This window comes from Poromitra crassiceps (genome assembly GCF_964638095.1).
Source record: "Poromitra crassiceps genome assembly, chromosome: 1".
Lineage (NCBI taxonomy): Eukaryota > Metazoa > Chordata > Actinopteri > Beryciformes > Melamphaidae > Poromitra > Poromitra crassiceps.
Genome location: NC_139623.1, coordinates 121,037,190 through 121,060,949, shown reverse-complemented (window position 1 = coordinate 121,060,949; position 23,760 = coordinate 121,037,190). Strand labels below are relative to the sequence as shown.

General features: G+C 42.0%; 1 protein-coding gene across 1 annotated transcript in view; it reads left to right on the top strand.

The window, feature by feature from the left end:
- stk32a (serine/threonine kinase 32A) overlaps positions 1–14,925 on the top strand; it is a gene marked incomplete at its 3' end in the record, with an annotated part of 261,148 nt that extends 246,223 nt beyond the window's left edge. Inside the window, exons 9-10 of the mRNA XM_083638850.1 lie at positions 5,185–5,249; positions 14,808–14,925. Of these exons, the coding sequence (XP_083494976.1) occupies positions 5,185–5,249; positions 14,808–14,925 (183 nt within the window). The remainder of the gene's footprint in view (positions 1–5,184; positions 5,250–14,807) is intronic.
- Positions 14,926–23,760: the final 8,835 nt, after the last annotated feature.

The following is a 23,760-nucleotide window of genomic DNA, read 5'->3' as shown; positions in this document are numbered from 1 at the left end:
GTCAACTGCTCACCATTAGCGTCTGGGGGGAGGTTAGGTTTAGGCGTGGGAGGTGGGAGAGGTTAGGTTTAGGGTCTGGGGGAGGTTAGGTTTAGGCTAGGGTGGGAGAGGTTAGGGTTAGGGTTAGGGTCTGGGAGAGGTTAGGTTTAGGCATGGGGTGGGAGAGGTTAGGTTTAGGGTTAGGGTCTGGGAGAGGTTAGCTCCTCCAGACCCTAATGGGCGAGCAGTTGACTAATGGTGGAGCAGTTAGGCTAATAGGGGAGCAGTTGCCATAAGCGTCAAAGATGACTTCCATGGGTTTGCATTGAGTTTAGTCGGAAAGCCCAAGTCGTTTCATGTGTCGCTCAAGGGTACCATGTTAGTAACAAGCGACGCACAAGGGACAGGACAAAGCGTCAATATGCGACGCGCTCAGAGTGAGAACGGGTTGGATATGCGGGCGTCGTCTTTCAGAATGGACGCTAATTAGGCTACTTCATGGGAATACTTTGCTTTACAAGAAACTGGAACCAAAAGATAAGAATTAGCCTTGTACCTAATAGGCTACATGATGGTGCATCTGTGATCCTCCATGAAGTCGATCAGATGAATATTGAAAGCCTTGTTACCATGCTGCATGTGGACAATTTTGTGTTTTATCACTTTGATCCTTAACGACCGCAGCTGCACGTCGTTGGCTGGCGTACATCGGCGATGTTTGGTTGTTGAATGAATTCGTTCATCATACAGTAGCCTAGGCTACACTAACCTATGAAAATATTCATTTGGGCTAGGAGGAGCTGGGTGGAAATGCCTCCGCTCGCCTTTCAATCCGGGAGCAGTGGCTGTCACCTGAAAGCACACCCCAGAATGGGAATGTGGCGGTGCTGCTTGGTTGTGTGTGAAAGCAATTTCTGTGGCGAGGCTGCCGGCTTTGTGGGCCTTCTGAACTGCAATTTTCGTAACGGACAAGCCCGTCTTTTATTGTCACATGAACACCACAATACATGCATGCGGCCACAACACACTCATGCTGACGGTGGCCGGTGAAAAGTGTCCTCTGCATTTAACCCATCCAGGCATGTCCTTTCCTCCGGGGGGCAGGCCAGGAGCAGTGGTCGCTTTCTCGTACAGCGCCCGGGGACCAACTTCGGATGTTGTCGTCACTGGTCGGATGACGATGACGATGACGATCTGATCTTCTGCATGTTTTTAGTGGGGCGGTTATATACGGAGGAACCCCCTGGGGGGAGCACGGGGAGAACATGCAAACTCCACACAGAGAGAAAGGCCCTTACGACGAGATACCCCACCTGGGCAGTAGGCACTGAAGATATGGGGGGGAACACAACCACAGCGCCCATAGTGTCCCATGCGAGAATCGAACTCAGGACCTTCTGACTGTGAGGCGACAGCTCTACCACTGAGCCACCGTGGCCCCGCAATTTTGCGCGATCTGGGTGTGAAAGCGGCTACTGAAAATCACCTCCTTCAAATTAAATGTTGGCATTGAAACAAAATGTCAAAAGCAAACCATACCTACATGAGAATTTATGGAAGGACATTTTAATTTGTTTCCACTACAGAAATGCAAGTTGATGGAAGAGAGGAGAGTAAGAGGAAAACAAGCATAGAGATGCTTTCATAATACAGTTTCTCCAGCAAGGTAGCACAGTAGTTTTTCAGTCGTGGTACTCCACATAGTACGAGGTGTAAGCAGTGTTTCCCCTACCATTCTACAGGCCTGGCGGGCCCGTCAGGCCAACGGCGCCCCCGCCAGGCCAGAAAAAGAATTGCCAAAAAAAAAAAAAGGGGGGGGGGGGGGGGGTTTAATCTCCATTTCAATAAACCTTTATGGCATATTATTACAATACATAAATACTGGTGTTGACAGTAATAGAAGATGCCAAATCATTCAAAACAATAAGCATTTTGCTTTTAGGAGCATTGCCAGCGTGAATGGTAAATGGTAAATGGCCTGCATTTATATAGCGCTTTTATCCAAAGCGCTTTACAATCAGTAGATAGTCTACATTCACCCATTCATACACCAATGGCGGCAGGCTACCACGCAGGGTGCCTACACACCATCGGGAGCAAGGAGGGTTAGGTGTCTTGCCCAAGGACACAACGACAGCAGCTGGGAGGGAGCGGGGATCGAACCGCCAACCCTTGCGTCATTGGCCGACCCGCTCTACCTCCTGAGCTAAAGCCGCCCCCGCGTGCAGCGCTGTTCCAAAACATGTCAACGTGTGTCGTTGCCTGGGAAACGCACATCCCATAATACAACTGTTCACATTGCATCCCATAATAGTATGATGATACTTGGGATGCCACTGCGAACATAGATGCAAACAGGTTAGCTAAAAGTTTAGCGTCGCCAGCGACGGCCCCCACCGTTGCGGTCGAGGTACGTTTCGAAATCCCTCCAGGCCTGAACATTTTTCTAGGGGAAACACTGGTGTAAGTAAGTACTAGCTGTGATGATCTATATTTCTTTCTTTCTTTCACTTTACTTTACTACCCAACAGTGCCCATTACTTAATTGGCACATTCAGTCCTCAACTCTTCCACATTTCCAAATTTATATATAGATTATTATTATACAGTACCTTTATTTAGTTCCTCCATCTTCTTCAGCACCTGCTCCAGCCAGACGTTGGCCTCGGTGGTGGTTTTGGCGGCAAACTCCTCCGCCCCACCCAGTGCCCCGCCCCACCCAGTACCCTGGCCCCGCCCCACCCAGTGCCCTGGCCCCACCCCACCCAGTGCCCTGGCCCCGCCCCACCCAGTGCCCTGGCCCCGCCCCGCCCCACCCAGTGCCCTGGCCCAATTTTTATTGTTTAGCAAAAAAAGTTAAATTTTTACCCAAAGCCATCCTCTAGGTGAAAATGCTGTCCAATTAATCTTCACACAATTCATGCAGCACGTACTCTGCGTTTCAGAATTTGTGCTCATTTCATGAAATATGTATTAGACTGTGTTGTTTTTTAGGAAGTTACTTCCAGCCTTAACAAAAAAAAAAAAAAATGTAACAGATGTTATTTGTCTATAATATAATTACTATATATATTATATACTATATATATATGTTATTTATTTAGACGTTTTTGTTTTCTTGTGTTCAGACATAGGTTTATAGATGTTATTTATTTACCTTGACAGTTTCGACGAGTCAACTCTCGTTTTCTTCAGAAGCAGTCGCACTGACAGCTGGGTATGACGTGTCAACCAGTTGCTTTTCAGCAACTGGCGGTGTGCCCAGCTGAGCTGCCAGGTCTGCCAGGCCGGCCACGCCCACTATGACGTGTCGTGGCCGGACCGACAGACCCAACAGCCCCGCCGGGCACATCGCGCGGCCCGCCAGCTCAGCTGGGCACACCGCCAGTTGCTGAAAAGCAACTGGTTGACACGTCATACCCAGCTGTCAGTGCGACTGCTTCTGAAGAAGACGAGAGTTGACTCGTCGGAACTGTCAAGGTAAATAAATAACATCTATAAACCTATGTCTGAACACAAGAAAACAAAAACGTCTATGTAAAAATGAAGACATGATGGACATCATTGAACTATGTTATTTATTTGTTGTTTTAAGTAAAATACCTGTCAGTTTTCTTCTACCTCCACCTATGTTGTCATGTAATTGTCCCACCTCTTGTAGTGTTGCTCCTCCTTCCCAGTGCCTCTAAGCTTCCTGCTCCCCTCACCTCTTCCTCTTACTATGTTCCCTGGTGGAAGAGGTGGGTGTTGTTATCCTCTGTAATATATCACATTCCATACTATCATTTCGTATCATTCCTGTTTATATTTTTGTTAGTCTTACCTTTGTAAAGAATGGATGCACCTGTTAGTTCATTATATTTCCATGTTTTGACCACTGTGTGAATGTATTTTGACAAGTGAAATCCACTCACTGAATTTCCGGATATGTCCCTGTTTTCATGTGCAGGATTGTGGTGGGTAAAAGTATTGCAGAGTGGAGGATAATTATTTTCATTTATTTTGTGTCAGGTATGTTTACTGTGTTTTGTTTCACATGTTAAGTTTTGCACCACTGTTTGTTTGATATCGTACCGTAGTTGTTTGAATTCAATGTCCGCTCTTACTATCTTCCCTGGTGGAAGAGGATTGTGGTGGGGAAAAGTATTGCAGAGTGGAGGATAATTATTTTCACTTCTTTTGTGTCCGAATAAACAGCATCTGACTTGAAGATATCCCGGTTGTTGGGTCCGATCATTAAAAACACAACGCAGAAGTCCACCGGTTACATAAATATAAAAGAAATTGCTACAGTATGCTCCCTCTGATGCAACTACAATATATGCAATGGACCACAATGTGTTTCTAGCAACACAGTCTCACAGAAAATTGTGTCCACATGGGAATGCTGCTCTACCTGATGCATGTACAGTAGATACTGTGCAGAATGTCCTTCTTTGGTCTCCGTCAGCTTGTCCCTGGTTTCCAGGAGATAGGAGGATAGCTTATTGTACACAGGGTCGGCTACAGAACAAATTGAATGGGAGGGCAATAACTAACTGCGGGGGGGGGGGGGGGGGGGGGGGGGGGAGGGGGGGGGGGGCACAAACTGCCGTCAACAACAACAACACACAAACACCAAAATGTGCTATAAAGTCTCCGTCTTCCCACTGCACAAAATATAGCCTATGTGCATGGCAAGTCTGAGGTCTCTCTCTCTCACACACACACACACACCTGCGGCGCATGCACACACACACACACCGCACTCTGCTCACCGTGAACGTCATTCATTACGCATTGGTGAAAGCGAAAACAGGCTATTCGAGATAGACTACAGTACATACCCAAGATCATCACTTCACTATTATGACAAATAAATAAATAAAATTTAAACAGTAAAGTGACAGGGCTTGCCTGGCCTGCGTGGGGGAGGGGACAATAATTTGTTTATTGGAGGCATTGGGGGGACCCACTGTTCCAAAGTTTACACTGTGTGTGAGGTCCTGTTGTCTCTGTGCAAGTCTGTCAGCATGTACTATGAAATTCACTAAGTTGTCGATATACTGTATTTCTGTCACAGTGTCACCAAAACAAATTCCTCTGTATTCGACAAATGAAGTAATTGCGTAGCTGGAGATATGATGACTAAAGATCCTCCCTGCACATATTGTTGCTTTTCCAGATGTTGCTGACATTGATCTGTCTGTGTATTTGTTCCTGCAGAATGGCCAACTGCAGCAGCGCCTGGACAACGTTCAGAGAGACTTCCTCGTCTTCAACAGAGAAAAGTGAGTACCTCCATTACCTGTCCCACACATGTCCCTTACACCCAGTGTTGTGCATGAAGCGCTAAAAGAGCATGTTTTAGATAATAACCCTAATTGCACATTGTGTTTACATGCATGTGGTCATTTACATAAGAATAAAACCGGTTTTGCTGTCAGTAACTTCGACGCACTGCTTCTGTCTCTGCTTCTATCTCTGCTATTATCTATCTGCTCTGTGTGTGCTCCTCTGCCTACCCGTCCGGGGGAGGGGCTCATACAGGCAAATACACACAGCTGTGATCCTGTTTTAATTTGGACTGTGTCGAGGCAACTCACTGCTCAGACTAGCAACAGAAATCTCGCAATTTACTTTCAGAGTAAATGTATTCAAATTCTCACCTTTTGAGAAAAACTTATTTCATTGAATGAAACAACAAACCTTGTATACCGATGTGAAGAATATATGGAGTGAAACGTTGGCTGTGTAAAGCATTACTCAAAATTTAAGAAAGGTTAACATTACAATAAGAGTTTTATTTTTGAAAGCCCTAAAGCGGAAGACACATTCTGGCTGACTTGATGCTCGTGCACTAAATGAAACTAGAACGGGCTAAATTTGCTAAAGCAAATTTAATTGTGATTGCTGTGGCGTGATGCTCCGCCCCCCTTGCAACACCCCTATCTTAGACCGCGCCCTCCCATCCAGTATAAATACAGCCTCAATCGGCAATCTGTAGCTAGGACGTGTTTAGGCGGTTGCAAGGGTGTATTCACTGGATGCTACGGTGTTTTCGGCTGATCGGTATAGGGCATTCGTAGATCATTGCTAGGGTGTACTAAGTAATTGTGGGTGGGAAATTGGCGGGCCTATGTGAGTACAAGGGGGAGGAGCCAAGGAAACCAGGGCAGAAAGAATTTTGATCGTAGAATCTACGGTTCCAAACTTACGAATCAAAACATAAAGAGGGCAGCTATAGCGCCACCGTGAGGTCAATCAGTAGAAGAGTACTCTATGAACCTATGTACCCAATTTGGGAACAGTTGGTCTTACAGTTTGTGAGATACAGGTACTTAATGTTGCTATAGCGCCCCCTATAGGCGAAATGATAACTTTTTATTTTTATCGGCTCAGAGTACATATGTGCACACCTGCACCAAATTTGGTTCGGATCGGACAATGTGGTCCGGAGTTATGGCGGTTTTTGTGAACTAGGTCCCACCCACAGAAGTTTGGAAGTCAATTATATCGCAACGGTGCGGAATAAAAAAGAAAACGTGCGATAAGTTTTGTGCGGGACAGTCCACACATGCTGTGTGATGTGGTTTGGTGAAGATCGGGCAAAATTTGAAGGAGAAATAGCGAAAAAACACTTCGACAACATTCAAAATGGCAGGAAATCTAGTTGGACGGAAATGGGCGCGGCCTATATCAGCAGATGCGGAATGACCCAAAGAATCCAAGGAAAAAATCATTTTGATTGTAGACGCTACGGTTCAAAAGTTATGGACCAAAACGTAAAGAGGGCTGTTATAGCGCCGCCATCTGGTCAACTAGTGTAATTTTCCCGCACATAGTAAAAGGTGACTCTGTGAACCTACCTACGAAGTTTGGTAGTGGCAGGTCTTATGGTTTCTGAGCTAGAGCTAATTTAATGCAACGATTTCGAAACCCCATTCAAATCAAAGGGGGAAAAAATCGCACGTTATGGCGAATATCGCGAAAACCGTCAAACGAAACCCTTAGCAATGCCAATGCACACAATTCCTCCAAGGGCCGCACGTTTTGACGTCTCACATGTCTATGTAGTGTGAAAACTGTAGGAGAAATGGCGAAGCAAACTTTTGACCAGAAGAATAATAAAGAAGTATGAGAGATTCCAAGATTGTGCTTGCCTATCAGCAAGCACAATAACAAGGCTAGGTCTAAACCTAGCATATGGCCAGCGCAGAAAAGCATTGACGAGCCTGTTGGTTGTAGCAGGCAGCGACATTGTTAAAGTGGATGGCTGTCGGTGGCAAAAGTATGAAGGATATAATGGAAAATCAGTATGGTAAGAAAGCCCTAGAAAATAATTATTTAATTATGTAGTTGCATTTAATAAAACATTTTATTGTAGGGAATGACAAATGAGGAAGGTAAAAGTTGATCCAGCAGGTTTCTGGCATCGTTTATTTACAGATCCCTATCTATGTACATGGAAGTTACAGCACGTTGGTAGCTATACTGTAGCTAAGAGTGGTAAGCTAGCTAGTAGCTGCAGGCCGTGTAGAGTGGTCTAGTTGCCTCCTGTGCTAGGAGACGTAGACTGCAGAACAAGAGACTTTGATTAGCTTAAATAGCCCCAGCTGCTCAATCCACCAGAGTCACATGACTGCACTTGAGGTTTCTGTCCCAAGTTCGCTATAGATCGCTAGCAGACTATGTTGTGGTCACCACATTATTATAATACATTCATGTGTGTGTGTGTGTGTGTGTGTGTGTGTGTGTGTGTGTGTGTGTGTGTGTGTGCGCGCGCATGTATTTATTGTGAAATTCTAAAAGATGTGTATTTGTCGCATTAAAAGGACCCCACCCCTCTGTATTGCCTCATTGTGCCTTTTCAACTTGTAATTACATCTCTCACAACACTTTGCAAGTCAATTATATCGCAACGGTGACGTCTTTAAAAAAAACTGCATGACAGGTTTTGTGCAGGACAGATGTGGTTTGGTGAAGATTTTACAAAATTTGGAGAAATAGCGAAAAAATGCTTTTGGACAAAATTCTAAATGGCAGAAAATCTGGTTAGACGGAAATGGGCGTGGTCTATATAGAAAGAATGTTGATCGTAGAAGCTATGGTTCCAAAGTTCTGGACCAAAATGTAAAGAGGGCAGCTACCGTGAGGTCAATCGGTGTAATATTTTAGGCCAGAGTAGAAGAGTACTCTATGAACTAGTGCTGCACGATTAATCTAATCGCAATCGCAATCGCGAGGTCAGCATGTGCGATTGCATAAAAGGGTGCGATTATTTTATTTTTTGCACGTCTTTTTGAGTGTGTGTGTGTCTCCTCTAAACTAACGTTCCACGCAACGCAGCAAACACATGTTTCTCTGCCATCACACTGGGCATCAACACTAGCGGGAGACTTCTCCCATGCACACAATAAGTAATGTTATGCGCAGCAAGGTTCACAAACATAAGATCTTACCGAGAGGGAGAGAGAGAACATCCATGATCGCTAACAGCTAGCTATGCTAATAACTAGCTAGCCATTCAGAAACGCATGTAAACAGCCGTGTGATTAGTGAGAAAGTCAGTAAAATAAGGAGAGAGCTGCAGGTGCTTATGCAGAACTAGTGCACGTTTAAGTGCACAGTGGGGATGACCCGCTGTGATGAAGAATATAGCGAGATTAACAAGGTTGATAGCAGAGAAAACACTGTCGCAGCTATAGCAGCAGCACCTCCAGGGTTCTAGCTAGCCTGACGTCACATGACGCCTTCATGGTCCCTCGATAAAGTCTGCAGATGCACGTTACCTCGCCTCTCTCTCAAGAAGCGTCACGTGAGTGCAGCGTCTGTCGCTACAAAATAAATAAACAGGGTATCATTGTATTCTGGACAGAATGCAATGCAAGTTATGAGCGGGGACAGGGCAGCGTGGGGCAAAACAGAGCGAGGCATGGAGCAAAACAGAGTGCTTCTGGTGTGAATGGGAAGGCTCCTGCTCAACACTTGTGTGAACCAAGTTTGAAAGCCTTTTAATGGTTGCATAATTCAAATTTCATTTTCAAACCTTGATTAAATTGTAGCAGTGTGTGGTTATACACACGTTTTGAGTGACTTTACCATGTCGAGAGCAATGTTGGGGGTAACTCATTACAAAAGTAACATATTACATGTAATATATTACTTTTAGCAGTAACTCAGTAATATAACTTATTACAAATAGGATTTCAGTAATATTATACCAGTTACTTTGTCAAGTAACACAAGTTACAAATTGAGTTTTTTTTTTTAATCAAAGCACATGTTTAAATAAAGATACAATCATTTCCTAATCAAATTGTATGTTATCATGTAAATAACCACTACAGATGACAATAAAAAAGGAAAAGGATAAGATTTAGAATCTTGGTTGATGGTTTACACTGACTTCAAGACGGTTTAAATTATTTTTCGGAATGTTCCGGGGCGGCGATGTCATTCTGCTACTGTTATCTTGGTGAAAGTAATGCAAAAGTATTGTAATAAGTAACAGGTTACTCTACACAGACAGTAAAATTGTAAAGTAACGTATTACTTTCAAATGGAAGTAACTAGTAATATGAGGTATATTACATTTTGAAAGTAACTTGCCCAACATAGTGGGGCTCAAAACAGCAAATTTGTTCGCTTCCGGAAAGAAGCGCCAACATTGGCACAAATACTCCTTGTGGACTGTTATTTTGATAAAAGTCATTAGCCACAAAAAAATTACGATTTTTCCAAGGTGGCCGCCATTTCCAGCCTGAAAACACTATTTTGGGGGCATCTTTGGGTAGAATTGTCCAATATGAATGATCTTGCTATCAAACCATACATTTATGACCACAGAGAAGCCAGATTTATTCCATGAAAATTTCAAAATGGCTGCCATTTTAAAGATGGCTGCCATTTTAAAGATGGCTGCTATTTCAGCTATTTTTACCATAGAATTTAACTGTCCAGGGCGATTTTGATGATTCTGGTGTCAAATGACTATGGAACTATGGAAATTTCAAAATTATACATCAGAAATAATTTGCATATCTCCTTTTGCCATTTACTCTGCATATATTTTTAAAGTAATGTGAAAATATGCATAAACAACAGTATTTTAGCACAACTTGTATTAGAAATTGATAGAAAATTGACATTTTATGTCGGGGAGCGATTATTTGGTTACGATTGAATACACATAAGCTATAAATAAAGAAATAAAGTATTTTTGATCTCATAAATATCCCTTTTATAAATGGACACCTTGTTTTTTTTTTTGTTGCTAAAACCGTAAATAGCTTTGAAAGAATGAGAGTCAAGGTGGGGACAGGAAATCAATGGGTGTGGTGGGGGTGTAGTGTGGGATCATCTCCTGAGTACACACACACACACACACACACACACACACACACACACACACTAAGGTGCTGGCTTAGCTTGGCAGATAGCTAAACAGGTTTTTTCAATAAACATCCAAGAGGCAGCAGGAAAGTTTTAGGATGTTTAACTGTTAAAAGCACTGTAAAACTGAAATACAAATAAATAAGTTGCAATGTGTCTCAATGTGTATAACTTATTTGCATTTACATAGCCTATAATGAGGAAAAAACAAGTAAGTTACAAATACAGTATACAACATAATGTGGTTAGCTTGTGTACTGTAACCGTTATGCTACTACTGGAGCTAGCGTTTTTACAGTCAAAGAAGAAACTAGAAATATTCCAGGTTTTCAAGTATACAGTATCAAAGCTGAGAATCACATAAATGTAAATGTCTAAAATAAATGTTAGTTATTACTTACAGATACAGAATGTAGTTTAGGAATCTTCTTAGAAGATTAGACAGACTTGAAAAAGTTGGCAAACTAAACTCATACACCAAACTAGAAAAGCGCACTCGGTGGAGTGCAGATCTCTGCCAGGACCGCGTTTTCCCCCAAGCTGACCCATAGACCAGGGGAGTTTCTAGGTCCTGAAGACATTGGGGGCTTTAGCCAGGTACCCCGACGGGGAGGGGGGGTAAGGGGGGAGGGGGCCCCCCTCCCCCCACCTTCGAAAAATGTTGGTTTTTCCAATCCGTAAATACCCATGTTGTGAGTCATTTGAGATGGATACAGAAGAACAAGATTAGTGGGTCTCAAGGTCCAGGGACCACCAGAGGTCCTTGATAGGGTTCTGGCGGGAGTCCACTTAGCAAATTTACATATTTTATTTTATTAAATATTATATCTCAATGGTACGAACCCCCCCAGTAACTCCTGTGAAGGTATTTTATTAAGGTACACGCTTCCTGTAAACCTAAATTCTGATGGTGCCGTTTTTGTATCATATGGTACTTTTATTTTGAAACTTAGAGCGGACGTAGTGATGTTATATCTACGCTACTTGACGTAAGGTGTGCTCACCGGCCGGTCGCAAAACACATGTCGCTCTTCAACCTACGGTTCTATCTAATCAAAAGCGCCTAGCTGGAATTGGGAACAACGTATTGTTTGTTGTAATGGTTTAATGAAGCAGTGATGTGTGGTTTTGTTTAATGTAACTGTGAAGTGAAGGCATTGTTATTGTGACAGTCATGCTAACGTTAGCTTCTATAGACATTGGAGTGGATGGCTGTGGCTTCATGCTGATGCTAGCGTTGTAGGTTGTATGGTTAATAATATTCTGTGTGAAGATATTTTCTGAGATAAATGGGCCTTGAGCATCAAGGCCCATTTATCTCAGAAAATATCTTCACAACTAAACAACTAAATAACATAAGATAATTTCATAGTTGTAGCTACTGTGATGCTGTGCATGTTGGCGCATGTCATTTGTTTGAATAATTTCATAGTGAGATGATGAGCTCGTGTGGAGAGGAGGTGGTGAGGAGTGAAGCAGAAACATTATGTAATGACACACTATGACAATAGTAACTGATAATTTGGTCCTGCATAGCCTACTGATATTTTCTGTTTGTTTTTTTTAGAAAACTGTTTAGAACTCTGACTTAATGATTTTGCTTTATTTATTTTATTTTGTTGTTTATTTGATTGTCTGTTCCAATTTTGTAAATGTTTAGTCTGATTTTTTTGTATAATGTACTGATTATTAATGCCAGACTTTGTTTATTGGAAGAAAGAAAAAAAAAAAAAAAAAAAAAAAAAAAAAAAAACTAGGAAAAAAAACTAGGAAAAAAACATCCGGGGCTAGGAAAAAAACATCCGGGGCTCTAGCCCCGGAAGCCAGGGTCTAGCGACGCCCCTGCCATAGACCATGTGTGTGACGAGACATCACCTGAATGCAATGTGTTAGTGAGTGTTGTCATACTAAGATATTGTATATTGCTATTGTAAAACATATATTGTAATCGTTATTGTCTGCTTTTATTTTTGTGTTTTGTTTATGTATTTATGATGGCTGTATTGTTTATTGTATGTGTTGTAACCCACGTATTTGTGTTTTTGTCAAAATTTTTATTGTGCGTTTATAGAATATATGTTAAATTTTTTAGGGGATGCGGTTACACGTAGAAGAATGGGATTGGGCGCTCAGACAGGCACAAAGTCCGATGGAAAAAAAAAGTTGTTATACCGTACATAGTATAACAACATGACAGTTTTTTATAACATGACAGTTTTGAGCCCGTGACATTCAGAGGCTGTTCCACCATCCTACCTGTGCAGTGGGGGAGAGTGCCTGGCTTCCCTACCAAAGCCACAAATGTGAAATCTTCCAGCATGCATTGGGCTAATACATTTCGATAATAAATAGCAACCAAATGAGCCGAAATTGAGAGAAAGGTAGATAGAAATAATGTGTAATGTTAACACAACATGCAATTGTAGAACATTTCAATATTGGACCAAATAAAACATTGAAATCAAAACACAACCGTATGTGAAACATATATGTCATCCTGGGGCTATATATATCCCTTGCAGATTTAACGTGATTTAGATGAGTGACAGTGTAACGCGATTCTACTGTCATGTCCTACTGTGATGTCCGCTCCAATAAATTGGCCCTACTTCACATTTAGTTTTACAATAAAAACACATTTATGCAATGACTTTACATAATGTAGGCTATATTTATGTGCATCATCCTACCTGTGCAGAAGGGGAGAATAAAAGGTAGCAAAACGATATCATTCTGGACAAACTTTCACCAATCTAATCTAATCATATAGGGATAGGCTATATTTTTCTAGCTGATGCATTTAGAACATTCTTTTCACTTTGATCTTGCTATAGTGTAGCATATTTACATGCTTGCAGTATTTAAACTGCAGTTAGATTGGTTTGAGAAGCATAATAATATGGAATAATAGCCTATATATGGAGACAGACAGACGGGGATAAAAGGGAGGGGGGGAGATCAGAGCCCTCGGCTTTTCTGAAGCCGGACTGGATTGCTCCGTGGAATTGGAGCTTAAAAGTGAAGCTTGTGATTCGTTTACTGCACTTCCCCGATGAGCAGATTGTGCATAATTTTACGCTTAAAAGGCATGGTTATAATGCTTAAGGCCACCTGTTGCGCCGACACCAAAATATCGAGTGCGCTGGTCCACACCCACTAATCTGGGCTGCGCCTGGCACTAAACGCAGTTTATAGGCCGATGCAACGATAGAGCCCCACATGTTTTCATAAAACTGGGCCAAATAACCAGTCTGTATTTATGTATTACTAGTGCAGTGCCCGTTCCCCCCAAAGCACAACCCCGTGGGCACTTCAAACCCCCCCCCCCCCACACACACACACACACACACACTGCACTCTGTCAGGCCCCCCCTAAGCGCACTCCCCAAGTTCAAAGTCGATCCACCAAACGGTTCTCGAGATCCACAAAGGACAGAACTGTTGCCAGTAGGTGGCGCTATGCCGAATTGCACGAAAACAGGTCACTGCACTCCATCACGTACTCCTTAGCACACTCCCAAAGTTTGGTTCTCAAGATACGCGAAGGCCAAGCTAGAGGAGAGGAGGGACAGACGCACAGACAGACGCCGCTGAAAACATGGCGGAGATAATAATAATGACAGCAGGCAGTGCAGTGACAGGTACCGGTGATTTAAAGGAGCAGCACTTTTTTGTGTGTGTGGGGGTTATCTCGTAAACAGTGGGGGTTATCTCGTAAACAACCCCCCCTCCCCCAAGCCTATAGCAGTACACCAATAACAACACTTTTGCTAAAGTTGTGTTAAAATACTGTTGTTTATGTATATTTTCACATTTAAAAAAAAAATACTTTAAAAATATATGCAGAGTAAATGGCAAAAGGAGATATACAAATGATTTCTGATGTATACTTTTGAAATTTCCATAGTTAAAAACCTTTCATTTGAGACCAGAATCATCCAAATCACCCTGGACAGTGAAATACTATGGAAATAGCTGAAATGGCAGCCATCTTTGAAATGGCAGCCATTTTGAAATTTACATGGAATAAATCTGGCTTCTCTGTGGCCATAAATGTATGGTTTGATAACAAGATCATGCGTATTGGACAATTCTACCCCTTGCCCCCAAAATAGTGTTTTTGGGGTAGGAAATGGCGGCCATCTTAGAAAAATCATGATTTTTGCGTGGCTAATGACTTTTATCAAAATAACAATCCACAAGGAGTATTTGTGCAAATGTTGGCGCTTCTTTCCGGAAGTGAACGATTCTACATTGAAAGTGCATTTTTTGAGCCGCACTAACACTGGAGAGTACGCAAGTAGATTGAGAATAAACAGAAGATAATGAAAATATATATTTTTTACTGCCTGGGATATCCTTTCATTACAACATTGAACTTCCACAGTGTGTTGTGGAGTTGTCGTGGGCTAGTTACTTCAACCAAAGTAAGAGCATGTTTTTCACCTCACCAGGTCAAGGAAAGCTGCAGTGGCGTCTGAGTCTTCTGAGCTGTCATTGACTGAGAAGAACAAGGCTATCGAGGACGGGCAGAACAACAACGTGGAGCCGGCTGCCTACATATCAGGATAGGCATAATGACTGTCCATCCCTACCTGCTCCCAAGTCACCTGGGCCAGCCCACAGCTTGTAGATCAGCACTTGACACCCAGTCTATCACTTTACACCGATTCGATTGTTCTGTCAGCACACCCACACACACACACACACACAGGCACGTGCACACAGAAAATACACACACCCATGCATCACCGCTCACCCACAATTACCACCTTATCCAGTGCTGCAGGAGTAAAAATGGATTCCTGGAGTAGCAGCCAAGCCAAAACCCAGGCGTTCACCCGTCCCTTCCCACCCAGAAGAATCACTCTTAGTGGGGGCATTGCTCATGTCATGCTCCCCTGCACATTGCTGTGGTGTGCCATAGTCTGCTGAACCGCCTCTCTCCCTGGGCAGTGAACTGCAAACAGCCAAAAGAAAGACAATGACATGGCCGCTCAGCATCTTGACATGAGAAATGTCAAAAGAAGCTTGGCTGAAAATATGAGAGTGATTCTGCGGCGAGGCCAACTTGTTGTGCATGGACTGAGGGAGGTGGGATGTCGTTGACTGATTGGCAAAACAAAATCTTGGGCGGATGGTTCTGCGTTTCCGCACGGGTCTAGCTGACGAGATTAGAGCAGGACGCGAAGACAACGTTCAACATGAGAGGTTAGACATAGAAAGAGATTAAAATAAATGAGGCCTTTGTTTTGAAGACAGCAACCACAGATTCCTCTCCTCAGATAGAAAATAAAGAGCTGAACTGTAGGCTTGAGCGTGAACGGCTCACTTTATTATAGCAGCAGAAACATGGTTGTCGTGGTCGTTAAGCGTAGCTTTGCTATAGTCAGGCTAACACAGATGATAGCATTTTGTACTTTATCCCAGCTCGGTCATTTGCAGACCGAGGCGAACCATGTGTCTATATTTACTCTCAAGTCCCACAGCAGATTGAGTTACAGTATAGTTAAACGATGAACAGCTTAGAACTGTTTAAAAAATCGATTTGTGTCCAAACTAAGGGTGCAACTAACGATTGTTTTCATTATCGATGAATCTGTTGATTATTTTCTCGACTTATCGATTAGTCGTTTGGTCTATAAAATGTCACAAAATAGTGAAAAAAGCCAATCACTTTCCCCCCCAAAGCCCAAGATGACATCCTCAAAATGTCTTCTTTTGTCTTGACCAACAGTCCACAACCCAAATATAATCCGTTTACTGTCATAGAAGACTAAATAAACCAGAAAATATTCACATTTAAGGAGCTGCAACGAGATAATTTTAGTATTTTTTCTTCTTCATAAAAATTAGACTAAATGATTAATCGATTAGTTGGCGATTGATTTTCTGTCGATCGATTAATCGACTAACCTCAATGCTGTTTGCCTCAATCTGCAAATGATTGGCTGTAGGGCTTCAAAGAAAGATTGATGGCTCTGAAAGTGTAGGGAAGGTAAACAGATGGTAGCTGTTATATGTTATGCACTGAACCTTGCTTTGCACACGCTTCCTCGTTAATTGTAGCATTTATGCACAGAGAGACAAAAAAGAGATATCAAGCTGTGAGTGAATACTTTCTCCCTTAGGGATGCTTTCACACACGTGGATTAAGCCCAGCCTCGGATGAGACCACATTCATTTTTCAATTAAAGTCTGCAGCATTGATTTTTTTGTTTTTGCCTGATAATAATGCCAGTTCCCTTAGGCTACTGTGATGTGTTGAATCCAACCACTTATATAGATGTGCCACCAGAAAAGTTTGTACATTTGCATTTGCAAAAAATTACTCCCATAGAAGAAGAGGAGATTCGCATTCTGCGTCTGCTGCCATGTACGTGTGCAGATGGCATTCAAATAATAAAGGGAAATTGTGCAACAGCTAGATGACACAGTGGAAAACATTCCTCCTTATAATGATTTTCACTTTTTTTCCGCATCTAAAATTGTTAACGATTCAATTACTGTGGAAGTTAGGGAGCTAAATTTCCCCCAAAACAAACTGATGATTGTGAAATTGTTCACTCGTCCATCCATCCATCTTCCACCACTCATCAAGGATCTGGTCGCGGATAGTAGTTCCAGCAGAGGACCCCAAACTTCCCTTTCCCTGGCCACATTAGCCAGCTCTGACTGGGGGATCCCGAGACGCTCCCAGGCCAGCGTGGAGATATATAATCTCTCCACCTAGCCCTCGGTCTGCCCCGTGGTCTTCTCCCAGCTGGACGTACCTGGAACACCTCATAGGGAGGTGACCAGGTGGCATCCTTATCAGATGCCCGAACCACCTCAACTGGCTCCTTTCTACGCAAAGGAGCAGCGGCTCTACTCCAAGTGTTAAATCGTTTAAAAAAAAAAAGAAGTCAGTTTTGTACATCTACAAACAATATTGTAACCCATATATGAAATCTATTTACGCCTTCTCATTTTGCAACTGTGGTTATGTTTTACAGATTATTTCCTCTATTATTATTTTATTGCATTTTTAATGTGGTTTTCGCCTCAGCAGTTTGTTTAACCGAGGCAAAAAAAAACCAATTACATTGAAAAATCCCCAAATTTTCCTTTCCAGTTATAATTACTTACTGTTGTAGTGTTTTCTCAGAGTTGTAGGCCAAATGCGCCTTATGAGTGTCTCCAGAGTTGTAAAATACGATCTGTGTCTATCTTTACGGACAACAATGGTGACACAGGTTACAATCTGCTCATAGATTTACAGAACTGACTTTGTGTTTTCAAATCCCTTTATTTATGTTATTTATTATATTATTTATACGCTTGAAGCATTTCACAATGTTGAATTTATGTACAATTTGTTTTGGGGAAATATAGCTCCATAGAAGGTGTCTGTGAAATGATACACCTGGACTTGGCTGAAACCACATCTCAGAAACCTGCCCCATGTCTGTAGAGGCATGCCTTATACCTTAGATATGGCACACAGCTGGTTCTCAAGTAAGTAGATAGGTGGTGTAATGAAAAACCTGAGTTTTTTCCACATTCAATAAGTAAAATGTGATTTTTACTAATGCCTAGTCATTCTATTGACCTTATTGTATCTGCAATACAACTCAATCCTATCCAGTCTATGATACTTGTAACGATATTTAAAACTTTATTCACTCTACCAAATTTGTAACTGTTGGCACTTTTCTATTGAAAATTGTTACAAACGTTTTCACTTCACTTTTGTGTTGTTGTCATTGATGTAATTTCACAGCTCCAAAGGTGGTTTATTGTATACGTTGTATCATATTGTGAGACAGTTGAAGAGATTAATTATTCCTGATTATAGTCTAATCAGACCTGTGATAAATAATATTTCAAAATTGTTCATATTTAATTGGAGTAGCAGTTGGAGTAGCAGATGGGTGGAGTTTATTGCATCAGTGTACTAATTGTATCATCTTACTGGCAGACTCCACCCTTCTAGAAACTCCTAGAGAGATAAAACAATGATTTGCAAACATTATTGGACCCAGGTCTGGTGATAATATAATTCCCAATGAAATCTCCAAGATCATTTAGTCTAGGAAAATACTTGTTTCATACCTGAACCTATAACCTATTATTTTGTTGTCCTCTATGCGTGTGTTCCTTGTATTCAAATGTGATGGAGTTGCAGACTATAAAGGTGTGCCTTAAATAATGATTTTCTTTTCCTAAACTCATGACCATGCCTTGTGCTTTATTTTCCATGTATAGCACACTTGAGTCAATGAGGACCATCAGTAAACCTTTGTAATAGTAATAAGAGCCCTGACAATGATCAACTAAAAGGGAGCAGTGATGTCACTCCACACGTTCTCACTCCCAACTCATCTCACAGAACCGCTTTGTCAAGCGGAGCCGAGAGTGTTGTATGGAAGGCAGCACTCTGCACCTGTTGGTTCAGGGAAAGGTCAAGGGCCCGTCAAAGTATCCACAAAGAGTTGGAAAGTACGGTAGTAGCACCCAGGGGATGGTAGTACCATCCAGGGGGGGGGGGGGGGGTATTAGGTTTAAGCATTAGGTGGGTGTGGTTAGGGCCAGGGAGGTCGCCAAAGGCGCTTGCCAAAGCAGGGCTCTTAGACTACTGTAGTTTGGAGTGTAAACGGGCTGGTGAGTGACAGCACTGCTTCACAATTTAACTCAAATCAACTCTCAATAACTGTCAAACTAAATGAAGGCCTGCTAAACCGTTTACAGTTTTTGGATATGTATGAGATCATGTGCAAAATAAATCAGCATTGTTTTCCGGTGAAGTTCTCCTTGAACCTTTAAAATGACTGTTGTCTTAATGTGGTGCGGAGTGAAGTTAACCCTGCAAGGCAGCTGGAGCGAGAAATCCATAGAGACACTGCGGAGTGCGTCATCATTCAGAAACCACGCCCAAAACGGGGGAAAACAAAAACTCCCCCCCAATGCTGGCGCTCTCCTATGTCACGTGTTGCACACAAAGATCATATATACAGAAGATGAACACTCCAACTTACTTCCTTGACAGCTAGATCCACATTTTTTTTCTCGCCAATTCTCAATGGCTTCCTTGGTTTGCTCGGGAGTACAAAAAATACTTTAATTGGCGATTCTTTTTACATTTGTTGTCTGCGCAGCCCACCACACAACAGCTTTTAGCTGTATTTAATTCAAGGAAAATGACGCTGGTGTATGGGAGTGAATGGAGAGCTTTCCCCCGTGATGGGCGTGACCTATTTCATGCAGCGATCCTTGCCACGATGCCAGATATGCGTTCAAATCCGTCCCAGCAGTTGGCCAGGCAAATCAGCTATGAGGCACGGGATTTAGGTGTGACGACAGCGAGAAAAGAGACCGTGATGCTTCATCCAATCATCTGCCAGGTATTTTTTGAAAGTGCCTGCCATTTGAAACAGTTTCCAAGGACAAGTTCCCAGATGATTCTGTGTAACAAACCATCTGGCGTGTCAGGTTAGACTACAGTGAAGTGACCCCTTTGACAAAGATCACACATTAACATCAACATAAACACATTGTAATGCAGATACGTTGAAAAGGAAAGTGTTCTTGAAGTAAAAAATGATTTAATTGTGTGTGTGTGTCTGTGTGTGTGTGTGTGTGTGTGTGTGTGTGTGTGTGTGCTGATTAGCCATCACCAACCTCAGTGAGATGCTGCCCCCTAGTGTTAATTGACTGGTAATAATAGTCAGTTAACTAAAGAGTAAAATAACCACAATCCTTGCAGTAAGGTGATACTATTGGAAACATATTTGGAAATACAAAATTATGTTTAGAAGTAGTAGTAGTAGTCGTACTTGTATAATAATAATAATTATCATTATTAGTAGTAGTAGTAGTAGTAGCAGCCGTAGTAATAGTATTTCCCTATGCACTTTAAGATTAAATATTCTACAAATGTCTGTCTAGTGTGTTACTTTCCAACACAGCATAGCCGTTAACTATGTGTTATTAACATATGAGATGCAGCAATCTTCAATTGGCGCCTGGCCAGCCAGCTGCCAGCCAAGCTCCTTGGCAGATTCAGATTCAGATTCATTTATTAAGGACTGCACAACAAGTCGGCAGAATTTGCTTTCGGTACAGCAATTGTTAGCACATGAATATAGTGTCAGCATGAGACATTACAGTACATAGACAGACATATGACAACATAAATACAGAACATTCAACATATACATTGCTGGAGAGGTATGCAGAGAGGTATGCAGTGAGTGAGTGAGTGAGTCAGGGGTGAGTGGAGTTTAGAAACCTGATGGCAGTGGGGAAAAAACTGTTTTTGAAACGTGTTGTTTTGGTGGGGAGTGATCTGAAGCGCCGTCCAGAGGGCAACAGTTGGAACAGGTGATTGGCTGGGTGAGATGGGTCAGAAACTATTTTTTGTGCTCGTGTGATTGTCCGTTTATGATAGAGAGTGTCTAGTGATGGGAGTGGGGTACCTATAATTTTTTAAGCTTTTTTTATTATTCGTTGGAGTTTGTTTCGTGAGTTACTGTCCAGGTTGCCGTACCAGATGGTTATGGATGAGGTGAGGATGCTTTCTAGTATGGCTGTATAAAACTGGAGGAGTAGATTGGATTTTACCTTGAATTTTTTGAGCTGCCGGAGGTGAAAAAGTCTTTGATTGGCCTTTTTGATTATGTGACCGGTGTTATTGTCCCATTTGAGTGTGTTGCTGATGTGGGTGCCCAGGAATTTGTATGTGTTAAACAAAGAACAAACAGAAACTTCACTTAATATACTTAAACATAACATAAACAATTCAACCTCTTAATGAACACTATAAATATCACAAGTTTCTCTAAAGCAAGGTATGGCAGCCGGCTGGCAGCTGAAAGGCCTCTTGGGCTGGGAGCCTACCAACTGAAGATGGCTGCCACTGTCAAATGGTCTGAAGCATGTGCTGTTCCAATGCAGGCAAACAGATGTAAGGAAAATCTCCTTTCTCGGAGTGCGTCTCCTGAGTGTTTGGCCAAAGCAGTTTAATCTTGGCAGCTATATCACTCCTGACAACAACAGCCGGTGGGAGCTAAACAGAGGGAATGAGATTCAGTGGTACTAAACCCCCCGAAAAAAATATAAGTGTTCTAAAAAAAAAAAAGACATATCACCAAAGATGCTGCTCCTCATTAAGAGTGCATAGTTGTATGGCCCTTTGAATGGAGAAACTCCCATGCTGTTAATTGGTGTTGCTGTTCCTCATTAAGAGTGCATTGTTGTATGGCCCTTTGAACAGAGAAAGATGAGCACTTGAACATGCATTAGCTTGATCAGAACTACCGAAAATGATAGAAACCACCCTTTGGGGAAAAGATGATCTGATGTGTACTTTGATTGTATAGTTTGGTTTATTTCCCATCCACTAAGATGGCGGAGGCGGGACTTGTGACCTATACTGGGACAGACCGCCAGGGCGGCGATCTGCTTTGGCCTCACTGTAGAGAGCAGATATCATGCCCATTCTTTTTACAGTCAATGGTCTCTATCACTCACCCCTTCTAGCTAGTAGCTACTTTGCGCTATACTTGTCTCAGGGGTCTTACTGTATATTATGCAATTCCCTGCTTGCATATTCTATTTACCCATATTATTTATTCATGAATTCTTCATCTTATAGTATTGTGCATCTCCTGTGCAATTCCCTGCATCTCGTGCAGTCCAGTCTCTGTGCATCGATTGAAGTTATCCGTGCAATATATTTTTTATAGGCCTATTCTTAGTATGGTTATGCACACCATGACAACTTGACATTAACCAAGGCAATGTAATTATACTTAATGACATCTTAATGAAAAGTTCAAATTGTACCACTGTAGTAGCATGGTAAACCAGCTTCGTTCTACCAGGTAGAACTAAATGAAATGTGAGTTCATGTGACCGGCTGGTTTACCAGGCTACCACTGTAGTTGAGGTCAAGGAAAATATTAATGACACCATTATAAAGTAATTTGAAACGGTAATGGCACTTAATAACTTAATGCCTGCTATGTCATGACAGGTCATTTTGGTTCATGTCAAGTTGTCATACATTGTCATAGTGTTTTGACCAAGTGTCATCATATCAATACCTGGCTTGATGCAAAACTTACATTTAAAATACACATAGACAACCTTGTTAAAAAAAACTCTGGATTAAACTGGGTCTATTTCAGAAATAAGACATGTTTAAATTTTGCTGCAAAGAAAAGACTTGTCATAGCTACATTTCGCGCCACGATTGATTATGGCGATATTATTTACATGCATGCTTCTTCTACCTCACTTCAGACTATAGACAGTTTATAATGGAGCTTTACGCTTCATTTTGAAAGCTAAATCACTCACTCATTGTCAGTTGTATGAAAGGGCAGGTCTGACATCATTATCTTATCGCGGATGGCTTCATTGGCATATTTTTTTATTTACAAAGCCATCACAGGGCGACTCCCTGGCCACTTAAATCACCTTTTCAATTGCATCACTATTTCTTACAACTTGCGCTCTCAGAATTTAGTACTTTTCAATGTTCCTCATGCTTCCACAGAATTTGGGAAGTCTGCTTTTAGTTATTATGCTTCATGGTCCTGGAATCAGCTCCAGAAAGATGCAGACCTGCATCGCTTCATCCCTCTGGATGGGTTTAAAAGTCTGCTGCAGTCTTTAAAAACTGAAGTTTGTGGCTGTTTTACTTGAGAATTGTACACTGTGTAATTTTTGCATGTAATTGTATTTTGTGGTTTTGTGTTGTGTTGTTATAACTTGTGTTTGCTGCTTTCTTGGCCAGGGCTGCCTTGTAAAAGAGATGGAAATCTCAATGGAACTCACCTGGTTAATACAGGATAATAAATAAAAATAATGAAGACATCTCAAACAATGACACTTAATGACAACAGTCATTCATAACGCCTCCTTCATGTTCATCATGACAGGCGTCATGTCATGGTTTGACAGCGTCATGTCAGTCGTCATATGCACCCCCAAGTTAAGTGCTACCAACAAGGATAATTAATTAACTAAAACTAAGGGAAAAATAACTAGACAAAACAAACTACATGAAACAAACGAACAGAACAAAAGGTGCATCAGTGAGGAGGGAGAGAGACTGAATGGTCTGAAGATCTTCTTAAGCCCAATGAGTGCAACGAGCCCAGGTGGACCCAATCAGCATAACAGACAACCCCCAACACCTGCAGGACAGGGCCAGGGGAGTGGGAGGGTCCTCACACTTTTAGATGTTTTATTACATAAAGTGTTCATACACTTTCTGTAATAAAACATCCATGACCAAAATAGTCATAGGCTACATTCTGTCATTTTGTTAGTAATACGTTGCTGTGCTTTTTGCTGGGGACCCCTTGGAACCCCCTCAAGGACCCCTGGGGGTATCTGGACCCTACTTTGATAACCATT